The sequence below is a fragment of the Sciurus carolinensis genome, chromosome 1 (assembly GCF_902686445.1).
Source record: "Sciurus carolinensis chromosome 1, mSciCar1.2, whole genome shotgun sequence".
NCBI classification, from domain to species: Eukaryota; Metazoa; Chordata; class Mammalia; order Rodentia; family Sciuridae; genus Sciurus; species Sciurus carolinensis.
The window spans coordinates 190,628,853-190,650,905 of NC_062213.1; the positions used below are offsets into that span (position 1 = coordinate 190,628,853).

Here is a 22,053-nt window from a genome sequence, read left to right on the forward strand (position 1 = left end):
GAAGGGCTAAGCAGATCCTGTGAAGGGAAGGATCCTGAGGAGGGAGTTGCCAGCCCCAGCTGGGTTTCCATTCTCAGCCTCAGCGGGGGCAGCAGAGCCTCACTGCACAAGTGATTGGTCAGCAGACACCTGTACACAGACATGCACAGACCCATAAGCTCATGGGGACACTTCCTCAGTACTATGCACAAAGTCACTGCCAAACTATGCTCATGCCCGCCAAATGACAGAACTGTGGCTGTCTACCCACTCCCACGACACCCACACTAGCCAATCTGATCCAATGGAGGGCAGGCATGCAAATGGATACCAGCACACACTTGTAAACTGGAGAGTGGCTTGCCCACTGTCTCCAGAAACCACTGGTCCATATAGGCACGTGTGTGCCAGACATGCACTTACACACATGCAGAAGTGCCACACATGAGCACAGATTTAGCACAATTACAACTACTAGCCTAACCCCGCATGAGAACCTGGGGTACCCAGTAAGGTCACAACCAGACAGTGCCAGAGGAATGGGTATTTAATTGTCTCTAAGGTACTCCCAGGAGAGGGAATGCGGGGCCTTTGGCAGAGCTCTGACTGATGGAACCAAAAGAAATATCCATCAGCCAGTGCCAGGCAGGGTGGCAGCCTCAAGGCTTGGCTGGGAACTGCCAGCCTTTGGGCTGTTGCTTAAGACAATTTCTGAGACCAGTGGGTAAGGAATGTTGCCTTTGAATGGAGGAGAGGGGGCTACGTTGGGGGGGAAAGGACTTCAAGATCAGGTCAGGAAGGACAGGAGTTGGTTACAGGGTCCTTCAAGGCTGGGTGAGGTCTGTAGGGAGAATGTGGTGCTGAGTCCAGCGGAGACTGGGGACTGGCTCAGTTCAGACCAGCTTCAGGAACTCCTGTAGCGTGTTCTGCTCCACAGCCTCCACGAAGAGCTCATAGTCCTGGGGAGAAGGGGCGGGGTGGTCACCTTGGTGCAGGTGCAGGAGGCACAGTACTTCTTTGCAGGTCAGACCCTGGCTGGAGTCCTCCAACAACACTCCCCTCACCCCCAAGCCCAAGGCCCATACCCCGCAGTACTGGTCTCCGTTGACAATCTGGGGTGGGGTGGCCTTGGGGTTGCCTGCCAAGGCACGCATCTCATCCCGCAGGGCGTTGTCCTGGGAAATGTCCACTAGCTGGTATTGGATGCGCTTCCCATCCAGGATGCGGGTCACCTCACTCTGCTGGGATTTGATCTGGGGGTAAAGAGTGGGCAGGGTTAGTGGGAAGGTTGGAAGGCTTATGGGGAGTGCTTCAGGCGGGTGTGACCAGGAGCTTTTGTCTCCCTGTCCTCTGCCCACTCTAGGGTAGTGTTCTGGCCACTAGGAGTTAGGAAGGTAAGTCAGGCTTGAGGTGGCAGGGGATCAGAAAGGGACCACCACCATGGGAAGGGGGTCTGAAAAAAGGTAAGTGGGATTAAGTTCAGGCCGGGGAGGGTCAGGAGCTCAGCCAGGGGAATGCACAGATGTGGCTGGGGGCACAGGGCCCTACTCCACGCGCACAGCAAGGAGAGGGAGGGCGGGATAAGGATGCGGTCGGGGGTGCAGAGAATGTTTGTCCCAGTGGTGGGGGATGGGCGCAGGTAGTTCATGCTAGGGCTACTGAGGACCCAGGACGCCCAATGAAGGGGCACAGGATGGGGCCGCGGACCTTAGGTCCAGGAAGCCCCGCCCTGTCCCCCGTCGTGGGGGCGGGTCCCAGGCGTCAGGGTCCACAGCACCGGGAAGCGGTCGGTGCTCTTCCCCAGCACCGGCCCGGTAGTGCACTTACTTCGCGGGAGCCGGTGACCGACGTGCTGTAGACGCGCAGGCCGCTCATGCTGCAGGCAGACGGATATGCAGACGGACGGAGAGCGGGCGGCAGCAGAAGCTGCACGGTCAGGAGACTACGCCGCCGCTTTCGGGAGCGGTTTCCTTCCTGCTCCGCCCGCGAGTCACTGCTCTCGCGACCAATGGGTGGCGCAGGCGGGTGGGGCGGGGCCTGTGCGACACCGCCCTTCGCGCTGGAGGGCCCCTCCCTTCTCCGGCTGACTAGGCGCGCGCAGAGAACCCCAGTCCTCTGCCGCTGCGCCACCCGCCCCCTCAGCGGTTGCTTGATCTGAGGCTCAGTGTGAGGTCGGGGAGGGACCAGATGGCAGTGAAGGCCTGGGAGGGTGGGGCGAGGGTTTAGCAAAAGCCTCCCCAGCTTGCCCTGGTTGTGGTACATCCACCTACCCACCGGTGCCACCCTTGGTCTCCAGGAGGAACCATGACAGTATAGCTCAGCTTGAGACTTTGGAGGGCTTGGGCAGTCTGGGTAGGAGGCACACCACAGCAGGGGCAGCCCCTGCCCGGGCTTTCCCCTGCAGCTCCTCTCCACTCACGCAGGCCTAGACAAGAAAGGGTGGCGGCAGGAAGCAAGGCCCACACCCTCCAGGAGCCAGACTGACCGAAGATACTGCTGATAGCCTGGGAAGGTACACCAAGGTTGGTGCCAGGACTCCAGTTTGGGCTCAAGACAGCCCTTGTTAAAGAGCCACAGCTAGTCTTGAGGTGGCCTCAGCTTAACCCCAACTCCACACTGCAGATGGCACCCCACAACTGCTGCTACTCAGCAAGAATCCAGGGAGTTCAGGGGGAGCAGACTCCAGCAATAGCCCAACTTTGAAGACTTAGTTACGGGTCAGGTTGGACATAATGCCCCTCAGGTCCAAGGATCAGGCAGTTAATTGCCCAGGAAGGCAACCCTGGCTCTCTGAGGCAACCCACTTCCTCACAGAAACCCAGAGGCCAGACTTCCCCTCTCAGAGTCTTGCTGAAACTTTCTAAAGGCAACTTACTCTATGACTCAGGGTCGCTTTGCCAACAAAGTGGTGTAGGAAGAGATGCTATTTGTCCCCACAGAAAAGGGAAGAAGCAGAAGTGGTTGAGATACGGACATGAAAGGTGCCTGACAAAAGTCCCTCTTTGCTACTGCCTCGGGAACTTGGCTAAGTAACCCTGTCTTTGGCTCCAACAAGCCAAAATGAGGGGTGTGGCAGAGGAACAGTAATGATGGAAAGCTATGAAAGGCGGATGTGTCTGTTAAATATTTTATTTTGTAATCAAAATAGGCAATACAAACCAGTTGACATAACAAAGATTCATATAAATAACTGTTTATAAACTTTATGAGGAAAAATACCCGTGAGCATGGTGGCTGGGCTCCCAACACAGGGTGGAGACCAACCAGGCAGCTCTGCTTAAGGAGGCAGGAGCCCAGAGGCTTAGGGGACAGCCAGCTGGGTGGGGCTGCTCTGAATGGAAGGGATAAGTCACTCCATAAATAAAACACAAACTTGTAAAAACACTTAAGGAGGCTCATTCAGGCCCAAGTGAGGTTCAGGATGCTGCCGAGAGCCCAAGGCTCCCTAAGAGTCTGTTGTGGCTGCCTCTTCACTACTGCACTGCCTTGCTCCCTGCACCACACATGGCCCCTGCTTGGCCTGGCTCCAGATCTAGGAGATCTGGGCTGACCCAACAACCAGACACTAACAACTGTGAGATGCTCCCTGAACCAGGAGGCAAGAAAAACCCGAAAGCAGAGGGTCCTAAGGCCCCACAGAAACAAAAACAAACCCAGGAAACACGGAAAGTCACACCTTAAAGCTGACCCATACCGGACACCCTGAACTCCTCAAGGAAGCCAGAGCAGGAAAGGGAAAAGACCCCCTCCACACATCCCGAGAAGAGAGGCGCAAATCAGATCAGCCCTGGGGGAAGCAGCTTGAAAGCTGCCCTGTGGTCTGGGTTTTGGGGGAAGAGGGAATTCAGCCTGATCCCAGAACCACAGAGAAGAATGTACTCAAAGTCCAAGAAAGGCGATAGCTGGGAGGCCTGAGAACACTGGAGGAAGCTATGCTGACCCCAGGGACACAGGGCAGCTGTGGAGTAAAGTCTCCTTAAAGATGGCATAGCAGGTAGATTAAGGGACCCTGGCTGTCATCCCTAGAGTCCCGGTCCTAGTGGGAACTCTGCTAATGAACAGATCACCCTGAGGTTCTGTGAGAATAAGAGCCCTGAGGAAGAAGCACTGGGACTGGGTCTGAGAAAGCTCAGGAAGCCAGCTCAGTTCCCAGGGAGGGGAACACGGGCCTGAGAATCCTCAAAATGGTCACTGTTGTGCTCGGCCTTTTCAGATTCCTCTAAAGAGTTCTGGGCACCAGCAGGACCAAAGTATGGAGTGGGAATGAATGTGAATTCATCCCAGAGGATGGGAAAGGAGGGGAGCTGTTTATTTGCCTTTGATGTTAGCCTAGGGCTGGGAACGATTTGTGAGGACTTATCAGTAGAACCTGGGAGAAAGTTAATTAGTAACTCACTCTCAAAAGGGTGAATTAGAACAATAGGACAAATGCAATTCAACAAGGCAAAGCCAGTGTGGGGAAAGGCAGGAATACTTCCCTCACTAGCTTCTGGGCCCCAGATGCAGGCTCTCTTCTCCTCCCTTCTGCCTTTTCTCTGAGAGCAGCAGCAACAGATGGGGTTGTCAGGGCAGGGGGCCTCCTGGCCAGGCTCTCAACAGTTCAGGATTCCCCCACCCTCCAGGGAATATAGCCTATCTCACTGTGTGGCACAGTTTTCTCCCATATCCTGGGCATATCTGTCTGACATGGTGGTCCTTAAGTCCTCGATGTCATGGCGTAGTTGCTGAACCTCTTCTAGTTTCCTCCTGATCACATCTGGCTTCTGCAAATCTAGCTGAGTTCCTGGGTGCTGTGTGGCTGAGGAGAAGAGCATTTCAAAAGTGTTAATAAGTCAGATGGGAGGCACTTTCATGTGGAAGGGGCAGTATTGATAGGCAGTATCTGAGGCCCATGATCTTATGACAGCATTTTATCCCCCAGTACTAAGGACTGAACCTTGGGCTTCATACATGCTAGGCAAGTATAGTCTACCACTGACTTATACCCCCAGCCTTCAGATATGGCACTTCTAAAAAAGCAGTTAGGGACAGTGGGCTGATGACTTGCTGTCTAAGGCCCACTTTATCCTGCCTGCAAAGCACCCCATAAGGAGCCTGTTCATAAAAGAAACTTAGTGAACACTTAAAATCTCCTAGAGATCAATAACTAGGCCTATGCACCCTGTTTGCATATTACCGTAAGGATAGGAAAGTTGGATGGGGATGAAAGAATGAAGACCCCTCTTCTCATGGGTCCCAGACTGGCCTGAGAACTCACAGTGAATGCCCAGGAGCAGGGAGAGATTGGGATCGTGGCCTTGGGCCCTTTGGGTCACAATGCTGCAGACGGCCTGCAAATCTTGAAGGCAACTGGCCAACTCCTGGTACAGCTCAAATGCTAGCTGGGTTGTGTCTGGTGAAGATGGGGACCCTGGCTGGGCCTGGCGCAGGTGTTCCTGTAGCGTCAGATTCTTCTCAATCAGGTCCTGGTTTTGCACTGAGAGCTGAGCAGACAGACAATAAGCATATTAACCGAGGCTCAGGAAAAGGCAGAGTGTCTGTGCATTTCTGTGTAGGTATGGATGTAGGTATGTGACAGTAAGGGTATGAGTCATAGGTGATGCCCCACCTCCCCCTACTAAAGGGCTTAGTATCCCTGCCCCCACCTCTAATACCAGGCCTGCTTCCTCCTATGGGTAGGTTGGGCCCACAGGCATCCAGCATTGGAGAGGAAGCTGTTCCTCAGCAGCCTCTGAGTCATCAGCCTCCAGGTTTCTGTCCAGGAACCAGAGAAGAAGATCCTGCCCTAGGAACTCTATCTGAAGCCAGTCCCTCAGCCAACTCTGTTAGCCAGGCTATTAGAGATGGCCTAACGTGAACAGTGAAATCTGAGGAGACACTGGTTTCAATCTCTTCCTGTCACCCTGACAAAAGTGGCCACCAGCCAGCCTGATCACAGGCTGTCAGAGGAATAAAGGGGGCAAGTAAGACAACATGACAGTTAGTGACCACTGGCTGTGCAGCTGGACAAGGCAGAGACTGAGGATGGAGAACTGAAGGTGTCCTGCCTTTTCAAACCCTTAGCTCAGTGGAAATAAGCTGCACTACATAGACCAGCTCTTCATGTATACCCATGTCTCTTTCTCTCCCTCTTTCTGGGAGCCTGATCCTTTCTCCTCTCTTCCTACCTTTATTCTGTTTTAAAGGTTCTGAAGTTCAGCCCCTCCCCTACACCCCCACCAGGTCGTGTGACAATCCTAGCTCTGGTAAACTCCTTTCTAGGCACTTGGCACTTGGTGGCCCTCTACTGACAGCTTTGTTTACTGCATGAGGACTACCAAGCCAAAGGCACTCTTGGTTAATATGGCCAGGAATAATAATAAAGGTTTAGTTAGGGTCTTTAACATAAAGAATGAAGCAATGTATCTTCCCAGTCCTCTGCTCAAAAAGCTCAGTAGGCACCTCTCCCAACTGGGGTTCTTATAAGGGCACACAGAGAAGTATGTACCGAGGGGCCTAGTCAATGCTGCTCACCTCTTTCACAGCTGTGCGCAGTTGCTGCAGGGCTGTCTCCCTCCGCTGGGCCTCTTCTCTCAGGGCCTGGCTTGTTCCATCTTCTTGAGCTAGTTCTTGCTCTAGGCTCTGAATCCCACAGCAAGGTGAAAACACCAAGGAATAACAAATCTGGTTCCGAGCACATCATCTCTGGGCTGGACTATTAGAGCGAAGTCCTATCCTACTCACACTGCTACTAAGAGATTATTATTATTACTATAATTTTTCCTGGTAGTGGGGATAATGGGGAATTCTATCACTGGCTACACCCTCAGACAACCCTCTTCCTTTTGGTACCAGGGACTGAATTCAGGGGCGCTTACCACTGAGTCACATCCCCAGTCCTTTTTATTTTTTATCTGGAGACAGGGTTTCACTAAGATGCTTAGGGCGTTGTTAAACTGCTGAGGCTGGCCTTGAACTTGCAACATGCTGCCTCAACCTCTCCAGCTGCTGGGATTATGGGCATATGCCACCATATGCCAATATGCAACCCCACCCGACCCCCTTTTTTATTTTTTAGTTGTAGATGGACACGATACCTTTATTTTATTTATCCATTTCTATGAGGTGTGGAGGATTAAACCCAGTGCCCCACCCGTGCCAGGCAAGCGCTCTACCACTGAGCCGCAACCCCCCTTTTGTGAGGCAGTATTTAAGTTGCCCAGGCCTTGCAATCTGCCTGCCTCAGCCTCCAGTGTCTCTGTGATTACAGGCATGCACCACCACACCCAGTGGATATTTTAGAGTAGACCTCATCTGTGACTTCCCATTTAAACCCTCTACTGCCTCTGACCACATACAAAACTGAGTCCCAGCTTCTCAGCAGGGTATACTAGGCCATTCAAATTCTTTTTCCTATCCCTATCTCTTTTTTACTAACTCTACACAGCCTCTACTCCAGCCACACTGAACGACTAGTCTTCATCCCTAAAGGGTCCAGCTCCAAGGCCTTTGCTCACTACTCTTCCCCTTTTTTCAGACTGCTCTTCTGCCATTCTAAAGAGCCTTCCAGGCCTACATGAGAGCCAACTAAACTTAATGCCACCCTGTTGTGCGCATGTCCATCAAGGTTCATGTGTACATCTACCTAATTTTTTTTTTTTTTTTTTTGCGGTGCTGGGGATTGAACCCAGGGCCTTGTGCTTGCAAGGCATGCACCCTACCAGCTGAGCTCTCCAGCCCCTTACTTAATAGTCTGTTGGCTGTATACATGAATCTTCCCCTCCATTTGAACATTTTTTTTGTACTGAGAATTGAACCCAGGGAACTTCACCACTGAGCTACATTCCCAAGTCCTTTTAATTTTTTGAGACAGGGTCTCACTAAGTTGTTCAGAACTTTGCTATATTGCTGAAGGTGGCCTCAAACTTGTGATCCTCCTGTCTCAAGTTGCTGGGATTACAAGTGTAGCCACTATGCCTGGCTGAATGTAACTTTTCTGAATGCAGAGAATGTGCCATTCGGTTGAGGTCAATATTCATTGAGCATTTACTATGACAGGCACTGAGGATACTGAAAAGAATACCAAACAGTCCCTGTCTTTTCTTTTCTTTTTTTTCTGGGGGGTGGGGTCATGGAGCAGGGGCAGTACTAGGGACTAAACCCAGGGTACTTACCACCAAGTTGCATCTCCAGTCATTTAAATTTTTTTTTCCTTTTCATTCTTTATTGGTACATTATATCTGTACATAATGATGGGATTTATTGCTATATTCATACATGCACACAGTATAACAATATAACTTGGTCAATATCATTCCCCAGCAAAAGTTTTTTTTATTTTGAGACAGGGTCTCACTGAATTGCTCGGGCTGGCCTCCTACTTAGGATCCTACTGCCTACTCAAATCCTGAGTTGCTGGGATTATAGGCAGGTGTTATCACACCCAGCCAAAGTACCTCTGTATCTGAGAAGCTAACAGTCACATGCCCCTGATGTGTATGCTTTTGACAGAGACAGACAGGGGCAGGAGAGCACACTCACGGGCATCTAATCTGGTGAGTATTGTGTGTGTGCGTGTGTTGAGGGGTGATTAAAATCAAAGGGAGGAGATACTTTTTATTTTCCTGTCTCTCATTCTATTCATTCCAGTTCTCCCCGCTCCACTTTGCAACTGATCTGAACAGATATTTAAAGTGCAAAATTTTTAAACCTTTCCTTTCTTTGGTGGTATAGGGGGTTGAACTCAGGTACTTTACCACTGAGCTACATCCTCAGCCCTTTTTATTTTGTGACAGGGCCATGCTAAATTGCCCAGTCTGGCTTTGAACTTGTGATCCTCCTTCCTCAGCCTCCTGAGTCATTGGGATTATGTGTACACCACCATGCCCAGCAATTTCACCATTTCATATTAGTACAAATATAACTACCAAGGCTCATGACCACGTAATACCCAAGGTGACCATGATGAAGCCACCTTATTCTAGTAAATTCACCTGACATTAATTTCCCTGAATTGTCTCATAATGAGTAAAAGTATCGTTTAAAATGCTGTACTTAGGACGAGGGATCTAGCTCAGAGAAAGAGCACATGTTTGACATGTGTGAGGCCCTGGGTTCAATCCCCAGCACGATAAGATAAAATAAAAATTAAAAATAAAATAAAATATTTGGCTTCTTCAAACTTTTTGAGACGTCAGGGTTCCAGGAAACCTACTTGGAGATCCATTAAAAACCCAAGTAGTGCTGGGGATATAGCTCAATGGTAGAGAACTTGCCTCACATGCATGAGTCCCTGGGTTCAATCACCAGTACCACAAAAAAACAAAAGAACCCTACTAAAAATCTGGCCTTTTAAATGGATATATATGTTCACTAGGTTTAACTACCTCCTTAAGGACTTGGAAGTGATAAGCTAGTTAGACATAATCCAACCCAAACAAAAACAAAGGCAATGGGAGAACCACAGCCATCAGTTGTTCCTCAGAGGGAGTGCATTTCATGTGTTTGGTCAAAGAACCACTTTTAGTGCCGGGTGTGGTGATGTACCCCTGTAATCCCAGCAGCTCGGGAGGCTGAGGTAAGAGGATCATGAATTCAAAGCCAGATCAGCAACTTAGTGAGGCCATAAGTTACTCAGTGAGGCACTTTCTCTTAAATAAAATAAAAAGGGCTGGGAATGTGCCTCAGTGATTAAGTGCCCCTGGATTCACTCCCCAGTACCACAAAACAAAACCAAAAAAACCTCTATTAGTCCAAACAACATGAGTGAACTTGCTTTGCTCAGGATTTCTTAGAGAACCCAATTAAGGACACTCCCACTCTGGTCTAAAATAGAAACCAGGAGCTAGCTGTCTTTGTTTCTTCCCTATTCTTCAACCCCCCACACCCTGTCAGTCACTGAATCCTTCTAAAAGTCAATTAAGTCTGTCCCCTCATATCTCCTCCTTGCTATGCCTGCCTTATGCTACATTCACCCATAACATCTCTAGAATTTCTGTGAAAGTCCCCTGGCTGTGCCTCTTTCTAGGCTGTCAATCTTCCACACTTAATTCTGAATTGCAAGTCGTGACCACATCATACCCTTAAAATGGGTTTCTATCACCTACCTAAAGAATAAAAGCTAACATAGACAAGACCCTCCCATAGCCTGGAACTTCCAAATCTCCTCTTATCACCTTCAAATGAACAGTCATGTGCTGCATAATGATGTTTTGATCAATGATGGGCTACATACACCTATAGTTTGTGTAAGTACACTCTATGATGTTTGCATAATGACTAAGTCAAAATGAATCCCCCTGTACCCATTATTAAGCAGTCCATGACTACTTTAACAACATCAAACTGCGTGGAGGTCTATGTTCAAGCCATGCTGTTTCATACCTCCATGTTCCCACTCAAACTGTTCCCCTTGGAATTCCAGTACCATCCTACCCAGCTTTTCTTTTCTGCCTGCTTAACTCCTACTCATCCTTCAAAGCTCATGCTCTCCAGAAACCTTTCTGTGACATCACCTCCTCCCACTGATTCTTCTGTACTTGCTCCCCAAGCACTGTGCTGAAACTCCTGTCATATCTGTTCTCCTAACAAGACTGTATGCACAAAAGCAGTGACTGGGTTTCATTCTTCTTGTATCATTAACACTAAGCAAACTGCATGGCTGAGAACAAAGTGAAATGTTAGCTAAATTCTAGAGTTTCCACCAGGTCCTACCCACTAAATCCCAAGGACTCCCGTTTACCTGTATTTGTGAGCACAATTGATCAATCTTCTGCTGTTGCTTCTCTACAATCTGAAAGGCAAAGTTACCAAGACTGATGGTGAGATGAGAAGGCAAGGACTACACTAGGATCTGTGGTCTGGCTATCAGCCCCATAGCTACCATCCATTAATTTTGATCAAGATGAAGATTAGTTAGTTTTACCTCAGAAAACTAACTCAGATCCTGAATTTGGCTAGCTAGCTTCACAATCCTGTTCTCAGATCACACAGAAGTTTATGTAGGAATGTGATATGGTACTGGGGAAGCAGGGAGCCCTCACCCTAACTATAGTGAAATCAACATCATACACAGCCACTAAACACTGTGTTTTTTTGGAAAAGGACATGGCTAAAATTTCAATTTAATGTTGGTCCTAAATAGGGTTGTGACAGTTGCTACTTTGAATTTTGGTTACACTGACTATCCAAGGATACTCTTAGCAACCAGCTTCCTATCCTTTCAAGACCTTGGGTGTTCTCTGGACCACTTCTGGGTCTTCTTTTTTGCTGACCTGAAACCAGTCTCACCAGCAGGCCCCTGACTCCCTCTTCTCTTTTGAATTGAGAAGCCAAGCCACCTCACTGGTTAGAACTCTGTCCGATGCAAGTGGTTCTGCATGGACCTGAGCCATGACTAAAGGGCACCAAGCTTCAAGGCACCATTTTGGGTCATCTAGTCTGGATGATGAGAGGCATGCCCCCCCTAACTTCTGCCTGTATTTCTGATGAATAAAGTTTGCCTGTCATAAGGATGAATGTCTAAAACACAAACTTACTATGCAGGAGTGATTACTTAGAAGACAGAAAAGCTCATAGTAGCAGATCCTAGGTGGTCTAAAACCAGGAATTCAAGGTTCGTTCCAAGTACACAATCTTTTCTTCCTCCCAGCCTACCCCTCATTATAGCCTGGACACCCTCAGTCACCTTTTGAAGGGAATCACATTCCTTCTGCCGGGATTCCATTTCCACTTTGGAACCTTCTCCACTGGTTTCCTCCACAGACTGTTTATCTTGCAGGCTGAAATACAGTGGCCTCTTCAAGAACTTTGGAGTTAGAAGTATCTGGTTTGACTCCTGCTATTTATTGGGTGTTTGGGCAAGACACTTACTCTGGCCCCTCCAAGCCACAGCTAAGAATGGAGACTTAAGTCTGCTATAATGTGGGGTGTGCCATGCTGAAGTTACTCAGTGTTGGCTCTCTTCCCTAGGTCAGAATCTATGTAATGTGCCATCAATTCTTTACTTGCTAAAGCCTCTTGTATCCTTTTTTAAAAAAAAATTTTTTAGTTGTTGATATATACAATACCCTTTATTTTATTTATTTATTTTTATGCAGTGCTAAGGATCAAACCCAGTGCCTCACATGTGCTAGGTAAGTGCTTTACCACTGAGCTACAACCCCAGTCCAAGGCTCTTGTATTCTTTGTTTTGATATTTTAAAAATAAACATGCACTATACATATTTACTACAGAAAATATGGAAAATGCAAGCACCCTGCTGTTGAGCTGAGTTAAGTTGGGTTGACTTTCGTCTTACATTGTATTGTACTATGTTTTATTTTTTTATTTTATTTTATGACAGGGTTGCTTAAGTTACCCAGGCTGGCCTCAAACTTGCAATCCTCCTGCTTCAAGCCTCCTGAGTAGCTGGCAGTATGAGCATGTGTCACCACACCCAGCACAGAGGAACTTCTTATTTCTTAGCACTCATATTCTGGGGAAGTGCCAACTTTGTCATCTAACCTTGCTTCTGACTGACCAACAGCATCCCTCACAATCATTTCAAGCACAGCTCGTCTGCTGAGATAAACAACAGGGTCACTGTGGTTGAATATGGGGAAAATTCAATCCACCCATTAGAAACTGGATTTGATCCAAGAGGCTGCTGAGACATAGCCACCACAATTTCAAAAACTGCTATTAATATAGAAGAGCCTTAAGACACCCTGGGAGCACATTATAGCTTCTTGTTTTGTTCTCAGAACCTGTCCTGGCAACTGAGAGCAATTCCCTAAGGGCTGAGGAGAAACAAAAGGTGTTCCTGGTAGCCTGTGGCTTAAAAGGTTCCAAATGTGGATAACCCCCAGGACCTACTTTTGAAAATATACAGATATCTAGTTTCCTAGTTTCTAAAGTATTTCATTCATCCAATTTATACATACTCAAGATTATATGCCAGGCATTGGGCTGAATCCTCCCAAAGGATATAATAAGCCCTCAGTCTCAGTGCACCTCCATACACCCTTGCTCCATCCCAAAGACACATTCCCTGCCCATTAGCAGCTTTATTATTCATAATCTGAAAAACATGAAGCTCAAAGGAGTAGAGAGATTTGCACAAGCATTCAAAGTCATACAGGTAGGTGAGTGAAGTAGCTAGCACCATAACCTAGCTCTTTCCTCCTTCCCTTGATTCCACAGAGGTATTTACCTATGTCTGGTGGAGAATTCTGCTTCTCTCTGTCTCAGGCTTTCCAGTTGATCCTCCTTCTCTCTGCAGGCTGCCTGGGTCTCCTCCAGCAAACTCTCCAGCTCAGCCACTCTCTCTTGTAGCTCTGTGCTCTTCAACTCACAGTCCTTAAGCTAAAAGACAGAATCTCATGCTTGGGTCAATAAGCCAAAGAAGACAGATAAAAACCTGGACATGACTCCTTTGTGATTTTCCTTTCGGGAAGCTACAGGGTAACTACAGATAGCAGATAAGGAGAAAGTTACCCTGCCTGGCCACCCCTACTTGTCCTGGGTGTGCCCAGACATTGCTGCTACCTGCTGGCTCTGCTTCTGATGGTCTTCCAGTGTAGGCAGGTCGGCCAGGTAGCGCTCCAAGGTCTCAATACGCTGCTGCTTTTCTCTGTTCTGCTCTGATTCCTTCTGACATTTCTTTTTCAAATTATTGATATGTTTGTCACGACCTTTGACCTAAGGAAAAAAGGTCATTTGTCTCCATTCACTCTTTTTAAAATTAATTAATTTGTTCTGTTTAATTATATATGATAGTAGAATGCATTTTGATTCATTGTACACAAATGGAGTAAAACTTTTAAAAGTTGTAGATGGACAAAATACCTTTATTTATTTGTTTGTTTGTTTATTTATTTTCAAGTGGTGCTGAGGATCAAACCCAGTGACTCATGCATGCTAGGCAGGCACTGTTCCACTGAGCCACAACCACAGCCCCTCCATTCACTCTTTTATTTATATTTACATATAAATAAAAACATATATATTTTAAAAATATATACATATATTTTTTTTAGTTGTCAATGGACCTTTATTTATATGCAGTGCTGAGAATTGAACCCAGTGCCTCACACCTGCTAGGCAAGTGCTCTACCACTGAGCTACAACCCCAGCCCTGCCTACACTCTTTATAAGACCCTGAACATTAACTTCTTCAAAGTCACCACTGTCTCTGCCTTTAGAGCTGTGCATATTGTTCTACTGCAGTAAACACAGAAAGCCGCCAGGCGTGGTGGCAAACACCTGTTAATTCCAGTGGTTCAGGAGGCTGAGACAGGAGGATCGTGAGTTCAAAGCCCAGCCTCAGCAATTTAGCAAGGCCCTGAGCAACTCAAGGAGACCCTGTTTCTAAATGAAATATAAAAAAGGGGCTGGGGGGCTGGGGAGATAGCTCAGTTGGTAGAGTGCCTGCCTTACAAGCACTAAGGTCCTGGGTTCAATCCCCAGCACCACAAAAAAAAAAGGGGGGGGGGGCTGGGGACAAGTCTCAATGGTTAAGAGCCCCTGGGTTCAATCCCTGGTTCCAAAAAAGAAAGATAGAAAACTAATCAAATTTTGCAATTTTGGATTGGGGTATAAACTGCAGAGTTAACAAACTTAAAATTTCCAGTTAAGGACAGGGATGAGGGCTACTTAGGCAGCTTTTAAATACTGGCAGTAGCACTTCTGTTCTATGATAAAGATTTTGGTAGGTTCCTGGAGGTAACCTCTAAGCCTTTGGAATATTTTGGAATAGGATGGGAGTCGTTTTTGTTAGAGGACCAAACTTTATTAGTTTATACTAATAAAGACTCAGAATGGGGCTGGTCACCAGAAAGACCCACTGACATTTGAGTTTGACCTCCTGAAGGGAGGGGTAGCAGAGGGGTTGGGGCCTACATAAACTCCAATAAAAACTCTAGACACCTAAGCTTGGTGGAATTTCCCAGTAGAACATAAGGATGTGCAGCGAGACAGCACTGATTTTAAAACTCTCCCACACTTCACCTAATGTCACTCTTCATCTGGTCATTGCTGATTATATTTTTTATAATAATACTGTAATCAGGCCAGGCACTGTGGTATGCACCTGTTAGTCCCAATTACTTGGGAGGCTGAGGCAGGAAGATCACTTGAGCCTAGGAGTTCAAGACCAGCCTCGACAACATACTAAGACACCATCTCAAAAACAAAACAAGGGCTGGGGCGGTAGCTCAGTGGTAGAGTGCTTGCCTAGCACATGTGAAGCACTGGGTTCAATCCTCAGCACCATATAAAAATATAAATTAAAAAAACAAAAACAAAAAAACACCCAATCTATATAGTACTTCCTAGAGTTCTGGAAGTCATTCTTTTTTTTTTTTCTTAGTACCAGGGATTGAATCTAGGACATTTAACCACTGAGCCACATCCCCAGCCCTTTTTATTTTGAATTGGGGTCTTGCTAAACTGCTTAGGGCTTCACTAAATTGCTGAGGCTGGCTTTGAACTTGCAATTCTACTGCCTCAGGCTCCCAAGCTGCTGAGATTACAGGCATGTGCCACCACATCTGTCCTTCTGGGAGTCATTCAAGAGAACTACTGAACCTGCAAGAATCAAAGGAACACCTGCATTTGTAGCCAGTTGATCATAAGTATGGCCTCGGAATCCTAGAATTTTTTTTTTTTTTTTTTGTGGTGCTGGGGATTGAACCCAGGGCCTTGTGCATGCGAGGCAGGCACTCTACCAACTGAGCTACATCCCCAGCCCGGAATCCTAGAATTTGCAGCTGACATCTGAAGTAAGTACATCTTATTGGAGACAGTACCCTTAAACCTGAGGAGTCTGATGTTAACTTTAGGTAGTCTATTTCACAATTGATTTTCAGTGATATATACAATTAATTTCAGGTAAAAATGACCGTAGATGTTTACCTCTTCTCCCTTCCAAAAGATACAAAAAATAAAAGGAAGGAAATAAAGCATTAACCCATAAAAAATTTTAAAAAAAGACACAGGAGAGGAGACAAAAGTATGTAAGGGATTTTAACATGTTTTCAGAAGAAGTAAGGAGGTAGATGGGGTAAATGACTTGAGGCAGAGGAGTCACAATCTACAGTGGAAGTTGCAGACAATATTGAAGAAAATGTGTCCCTCACAACCCCCAAGAGCCTCTGTACTTAAAGCCCCAGGTATCTCTGGAGGCAGGTGTCAATGGCAGACCTGAAAAATAGGGAAATTCAATGGAAATCTATATATAAGTTAACTGGATTATCACCCTCACCTCAGGCTTCCCCAACAGGAGATGAGGAATGTATTCTCTGGAGAAATCAAATGGGAGTGATTCCAGACTGAGGAATACCAGTAACAGTAGAGAAAGTGAAATATTGGGTTGAAAACAATGAAACTCTAAGCCCAATCACTTGAATCCAGAAGTCTGAGACTGGCCTAGGCAACAGAGTGAGACACCGTCTCAATTAAAAAAAAAAAAAAAAATTTGAGAACCACTGTTCTAGTTGATTGACACAAGTAATCCAGGACTAAACACTACTGGTCATTTTCTCTAAGAATATGTGATACAGAGCAAGCTGTGAACTGAAAGTACCAAAAGAACCATCAAAGTACCAACAGAATCAAAAGATTTTAAATCACTTTCTCCAATGATAACCAATCTGACCCAAAGGCAATCTTCTAAGAGCACAGGCAGAAATACACTCCCAAACAAGTTGCTCAAGTGAAATCTTTCTCTACTTTTTAGAAAGGTAAGGAGACATCAGTCTGAATGGAATCAATTTACCATAGGCATTTAAACATCTTGCAACAGTGCCATCTAGTTGGGCTGCCCAGGCTGGTTTTCGCCAGCTGGCAGCATATCACAACCTGGGTTATATGACTTTTCCTGATTGTGGTATTTTCGTGGAAGAGATGAAGCAGAAAGGAGGGGTTCCATTTCTAGTAGATGGGTCCTGTGTGAGAAGCCAATGAAAGGTCTCACTTAACTTGTTTTTCCTGGTTCTAGGAATGGGGACCAAAATAGCTGTTGGCAGAGAGGGCTGACGGCCAATTCCTTTGTGAATCAGAGTCATCAACTCCTTGGCTCACCCCCCCACACTTTTTTTTCAATATCAGTGATTGAAGCCAGGGCCTCACACATGCTAGACAAGCACTCTACCAGTGAGCTAGACCCCAGCCTTACTTCTCATTACATTTTGAGACAGGGTCATGCTAAGTTGTGCAGGCTGGCCTTGAAATTCTCCTGCCTCAGCCTCCTGAGTCTCAGCTTACCCTTTCTTCCTGTTTCTTCCCTTCCTCTGAATGCTTCTGCAGTGTCACTTTGAGAGACTCCCTGATGAGCTGGACTTCAACTTCTGATGCAGAGAGTTTCTTTTCGAGCTCGATTTTTTCTTTGCTCAAAGCTTCTGTCTTCTGTGCAAACTGTGCACGTAAGAAAGTATTCTCTCTCTGCAATTCCTGCCAAAAAGATTCTTAATATGCAACTGTTTTCTACCCTTATAGTCACATGTACTTTATTTATTCCCAACATACTTCATGGTCAAGCATCGCCTTTCTCCAAGAATTTCTACAAGCAAAGCTTCTCAAAGTGTGGTCCTAGGACAAATAGCATCAGCATCATTTATTGCTAGAATCTGTTAAAAACGCAAATTTTGGAATCTTATTTGTAGGTTTACTGAATCAGAAACTCTGTGGATGAATCCCAATAATCTATGTTGTAGTTAAACCTTCCAGATGATTCTGGTGCACATTCCCGTACACCAAGGAACACAAGACAAGACAGCTCAAGACTTGGGCTCAAGGCCTGGCTCCCCCCACTCACTCTCTATGTGATCTTAGACAAAGTACTTCCTCATCCTTGGACTTCACTTTTTTCCATCAGTAACTTTGAGGACTAAACTAGATTTTTACCTATGGGCCCTTGCCACTCTAACATTCTTTTTTTTTTTTTTTTTAAGTTGTAGATGGGCACAATACCTTTAATTTGTTCGTTCATTCGTTCATTCATTCATTCATTCACTTACTCACTCACTCACTCATTTGTGATGCTAAGGATCAAACCCAGTGCTTCATACATGCTAGGCAAGCGCTCTACCTCCGAGCTACAACCCCAGCCCCTAACATTGTATTTCTGTGAGTTGGAATATTGCCTTAACAGGCCTACTAGGTGATAAAGCCAGTACTATAATCTACTTAATACCCATCACTCAAAAGCACAAGTTGCAGAAGCTTGTTCAACAAAGCAGGCTTCTTTTCAAGCTCTCAATCCCCACAGACATTGACCTCAATGAGAGTATGGTTTTCTTCAGATGCTCCTAAACATGTAATAAAAATGAGAATAAATCTAAATCCCTCAATTGCCTCCTTTCCCTCCCTTTGGTCCTGATGGGTAGATTAGGACTTCTAAGAACACTGACCAACTCTAGGAACTTATCATCTACCTAATTCTGCCTTCCTTTTCCCCACAAGTATGTCCTGACACCAAGGCATTTGGACTTTCACTCAGTTCTCCTCTCAAACCTTTTCCTCACAAGGGCACATTAAAGGGTGTTTTATAATTACTCTTTGAGGACAGGGACACCTGTGTCCCTTGATCCCTTTTATGTCTCCTGTATAGCTCCAGAGAAAACATTGAGTTATGACAAAGAGAATATTGTCCCAGCTGCCAATGCTTACCTGTAGCCTCAGCAAGCAGACATCACCAAAGGGGGCAGGACGGCCCAAAAGGGCACTGTGGACTTGTAATTCACTCTCTCGTACTTTTTGCTCCAACTGAGATATGTGTTTCCTCTGCCTGCAAAAATCAGCAGAATCAGATCTGGGATCCTGATAACCTCCTCACAATATTAGTTCCTATTATCCTTACACAGATGGGTAACAATCCTTACTACGTAAGCAAACACCCTTATTCCCAACATCAAATTTTTTTAATACATTTTTTTGGTTGTTGATGGAGCTTTATTTTATTTATTTATTTATACGCAGTGCTAAAAATTGAACCCAGTGCCTCACACATGCTAGCAAGTACTCTAGCACTCATCCACAATCCCAGCCCTGGACATATTTTGCCAAACAAGGAAAGACAAACAAAAAAGATGGCTGAGAAAAATGAGGAAAGAACAGCTGCAAGCTGGCATTCCTTAAAGCCAACACAGAACACACAACAGGCCTATCACGTTAGTCAGATACAAGACTAGGTCGCCTATCAATCTAGCACTACCATGAGGCAAGGCATGGGCTTAAACAGAGGGAGTGAACCACCCTTGGGAGGACCTCATTAGATGCCCTCAGTGGTCCTTTTCCACCTTACTTGTCAATAAGGAGCTCCTTTTCCTTCAGAAGGTGTTCATTACTGTTCAAGATACTGATCCACTGTGCTGGCTCTAAGGTGGGCAGTAAAGGAGCAAAAGCAGCAGGATGGTGGCAGATGGCTCCATTCTGAAGCTGGAAGACAAACAGGTGAGAGAGGCTTGATCTTGACCATATGGACCTGAAACCCCTGAACAGTACCCAACTGAGTCTGCAATCAAGGCCCACTTTAGCTCAGCCTGATAAGGTCAATGTTTGTGAAATAATTTTAGCTCTGATGCATGACTGGAAAGAACCTGCCAGGGAGATTTCTGCCAACTAAACACTCCCTGCTCAGAAAGGCTCTAGCTTTTCTTTTTAAATCCCTTCAAAAAAGAAATATTGATGCATTATAATTATACATAATAGTAGAAGGTTTCAGTTTCTAAGGTCATTTATCTTTTATTATTTGGCAATAGAGGCAAATCAGGAGCTAAGATATCCTCACCAACCAGAGGAGAATATATCCTGTTCCCTTTCTTCCTGTTCTAGCAGCACAAGGACTTAAAAAAAAAAATACAAAAGTGGTAGAGGGGAAAGAACATAGGGGTTCAAAGACGATTTGTAAACACTAGCTTGTCACTTGCCAGTTTTGTGACCCTGGATAGATTATTTATTTTAAAAATCTGGTAAGTTTCCACATTTATGTCATCAGGGTGCTATGAGAATAAATAAAATTGTATGTCAAAGTATCTAATCTAGTGATTGGTATACAGAAAGTATGCAATCAAAGTTAGTGTCCTACCTTTTTGGGTTTTTCCTTATAATCCTCTACTTTGGAGAACCTATTTAGTGTTTAGATCACTAGCAAACCCAACGAACGATTAAGAGTTCATGAACCTTCATTTCCTATCTATAAACATCTTCCTTATTTCTTAACAGATCTATTTTTTAGAGTTAAAATTCAGAGGACAAAGGCTATATGGTTCTAAGAACAACACAGGAACTTGTAAAATTCAAGGAAAGAAGGGTCTCTACCTGCATTTGCTCCATTTGTAAACGGATCAACTCCAGCTGCTGCCGACAAGTACTGAGTTCACAAGATTGCTCTCGGGGATGCCAAGGGTCAGGGCTTGGTTGCCATACCTGAGAGGACAGAGGCTTGGAGAGCCCAGGAGCAGGTTGGATCCCCAAAGGGAGCACCCCACTATTACCAGGGTGTGGTCCATTCCGCTCAAAGACAGCCCCACTGCCTGGTGCCTTCTTGGCCTCAGGCAATACTTTGTACAACTCCTTGTTTGTGTCAGTTCTTGGGTTGTGGAAGTGGACTCGGTAGTGGGGATCTGAATAAAGTGTCTCCATCACAGTCGACTGATTGAGGGTAGATTCCATGCTAGGAATGTCAAACTTCCTCATCTCTTCCTCTCTTTCATGGCCCACTGCTGGAAACCAGGACTGCTCAATCCCATTTTCTCCAGCAGCACCACAGAGATACATGAGATCTCTAGATAGGCCTGGAGAACGTTTTACTGAACCGAAGTCCCCATTTCTTGTCATCCCCACACTTTCAGCCAACCCTGACAAAGGAAGCTTGGAGGAAGAGGGTCCAGCAGGTGTAGAATTGGGTTTGGCAGGAGAGGTCCCCAAAGTAGAAGGCATCACATGGGCTGTTGGGATAGTTATGTGGCTTTTGATAGGCTGGAAAGAAGGGCTTCCACTTGAACTGCAAAAATCTGTGGAGAGAACAGTCATCTGTAAGTTACTGAAGCAGCAAGGTTCCTTGAGTCTGACTTCTGCACCACACATTTTCTGCCTGTCCTCAGACATGGCCAAGAGGGTACCATCATTAGACCTATCAGGCAGAAAGACAAAGCAACCTAACTGGAAGATGTGTGATCTAAGATCTCAAATGCCATTCACAAGATAAACCAATAAAAGGCAATAATGGTTTTACTTTTAACTTATACTCTGTCCTTTGTACTTGAATAAACAAAACTGAACTTCAAAATCACTTACTTTAAGGGAAATGCATTATTAGGTCCTTCTTCTGGAAGTTTGGCAAGTCTAAATTACAATCCAATTTGATAAAAATATCCTTTCCAAGGGGTGCTGGAATCTTCTGACCTCCAAAAGCTCCCCAGTGATGGTGAGCAATGAATCTAAACTATCTAAAGAATAAGGCAAACTGGACAGTCCTGAGCAGTTATTTAGAGCAGGGAGCACAGCATCCGAGTCAGGATTTTGTTCTCTCTCTCCCACACCCCAGACCTGGCTGCCTGGTGATGGGAAGTTATTCTTAGTAACTCTCAGGTTTCACTTTAGCACAGTGAGCACTCTCAAGTGGGTACACACTGAAATCCTCTATTTTATATTTTGCTTTTCACTTGCCGCTTTGTTTGTACCCAACTGTGATTTTTAACTTTTCTTTCAAACTAGATGCTTCTGCTGACTCCTGTCTAATCTTGGAAGACAATACCAATTAAACTTGCTGCAGAAGGTTCACATTTCTACCTATTTCCAATTTTCATGCACTACTTTGAGGAGAACTACAAGGTCACAGGACTAATATGACAGGGCAGTGGGATGCAAGCAAGTAAGACAGAAATGTAAAGTAAAGTGACATACCTATTACTTTCAGTAATCAGAAAACAGAATAAGGAGAAAAGAAATACTAATATCTCCTCTTTTCAACTGCCCAGTTCTCTTTTCCAAACCAAGCACATCTACCATAGGAAGAGTACTACCAATTTCTTTTTTCTCTCTACCAATACGGAGCCCACTCAGTTAATGATGACAGATATTAGAATCTTTCCTGGAATTATGTAAGTACAGAT

General features: G+C 45.7%; 2 protein-coding genes across 3 annotated transcripts in view; both read right to left on the reverse strand.

Annotated features, from left to right (window-relative positions):
- Positions 1–511: 511 nt before the first annotated feature.
- On the reverse strand, positions 512–1,970 carry Sh3bgrl3 (SH3 domain binding glutamate rich protein like 3). Its single transcript, XM_047563106.1, has 3 exons — positions 1,807–1,970; positions 1,065–1,232; positions 512–938 (listed from the first exon to the last, which is right to left on the reverse strand). Exons 1-3 carry the CDS (start codon positions 1,852–1,854, stop codon positions 873–875), a joined length of 282 nt encoding a protein of 93 aa, XP_047419062.1. The 5' UTR covers positions 1,855–1,970; the 3' UTR covers positions 512–872.
- Positions 1,971–3,092: 1,122 nt separating this feature from the next.
- Positions 3,093–22,053, reverse strand: part of Cep85 (centrosomal protein 85) — a 41,429-nt gene continuing 22,468 nt past the window's right edge. Inside the window, exons 1-12 of one of the 2 annotated variants that reach the window (XM_047563099.1) lie at positions 21,236–21,416; positions 20,258–20,952; positions 19,242–19,375; positions 18,608–18,725; positions 17,204–17,389; positions 13,487–13,639; positions 13,152–13,303; positions 11,645–11,738; positions 10,700–10,750; positions 6,493–6,600; positions 5,237–5,462; positions 3,093–4,777 (exon numbers count right to left, since the gene is read on the reverse strand). In XM_047563099.1, coding sequence (XP_047419055.1) covers positions 4,617–4,777; positions 5,237–5,462; positions 6,493–6,600; positions 10,700–10,750; positions 11,645–11,738; positions 13,152–13,303; positions 13,487–13,639; positions 17,204–17,389; positions 18,608–18,725; positions 19,242–19,375; positions 20,258–20,878 — 2,004 coding nt within the window. In that variant the 5' untranslated portion in view covers positions 20,879–20,952; positions 21,236–21,416 and the 3' untranslated portion in view covers positions 3,093–4,616. Of the gene's footprint in view, positions 4,778–5,236; positions 5,463–6,492; positions 6,601–10,699; positions 10,751–11,644; positions 11,739–13,151; positions 13,304–13,486; positions 13,640–17,203; positions 17,390–18,607; positions 18,726–19,241; positions 19,376–20,257; positions 20,953–21,235; positions 21,417–22,053 lie in introns of those variants that run through there. The other variant, XM_047563092.1, reaches the window with a different exon arrangement.

What these genes read in the sequence shown, in the direction of transcription:
- Sh3bgrl3 (XM_047563106.1), bottom strand. Translation starts at nt 1,854, where the DNA reads ATGAGCGGCCTGCGCGTCTACAGCACGTCGGTCACCGGCTCCCGCGAA. An exon ending in CGGTCACCGGCTCCCGCGAA is followed by an intron (nt 1,233 to 1,806) that starts GTAAGTGCACTA and finishes CTTTACCCCCAG; the next exon opens with ATCAAATCCCAGCAGAGTGA. An exon ending in ACGGAGACCAGTACTGCGGG is followed by an intron (nt 939 to 1,064) that starts GTATGGGCCTTG and finishes CCTTCTCCCCAG; the next exon opens with GACTATGAGCTCTTCGTGGA.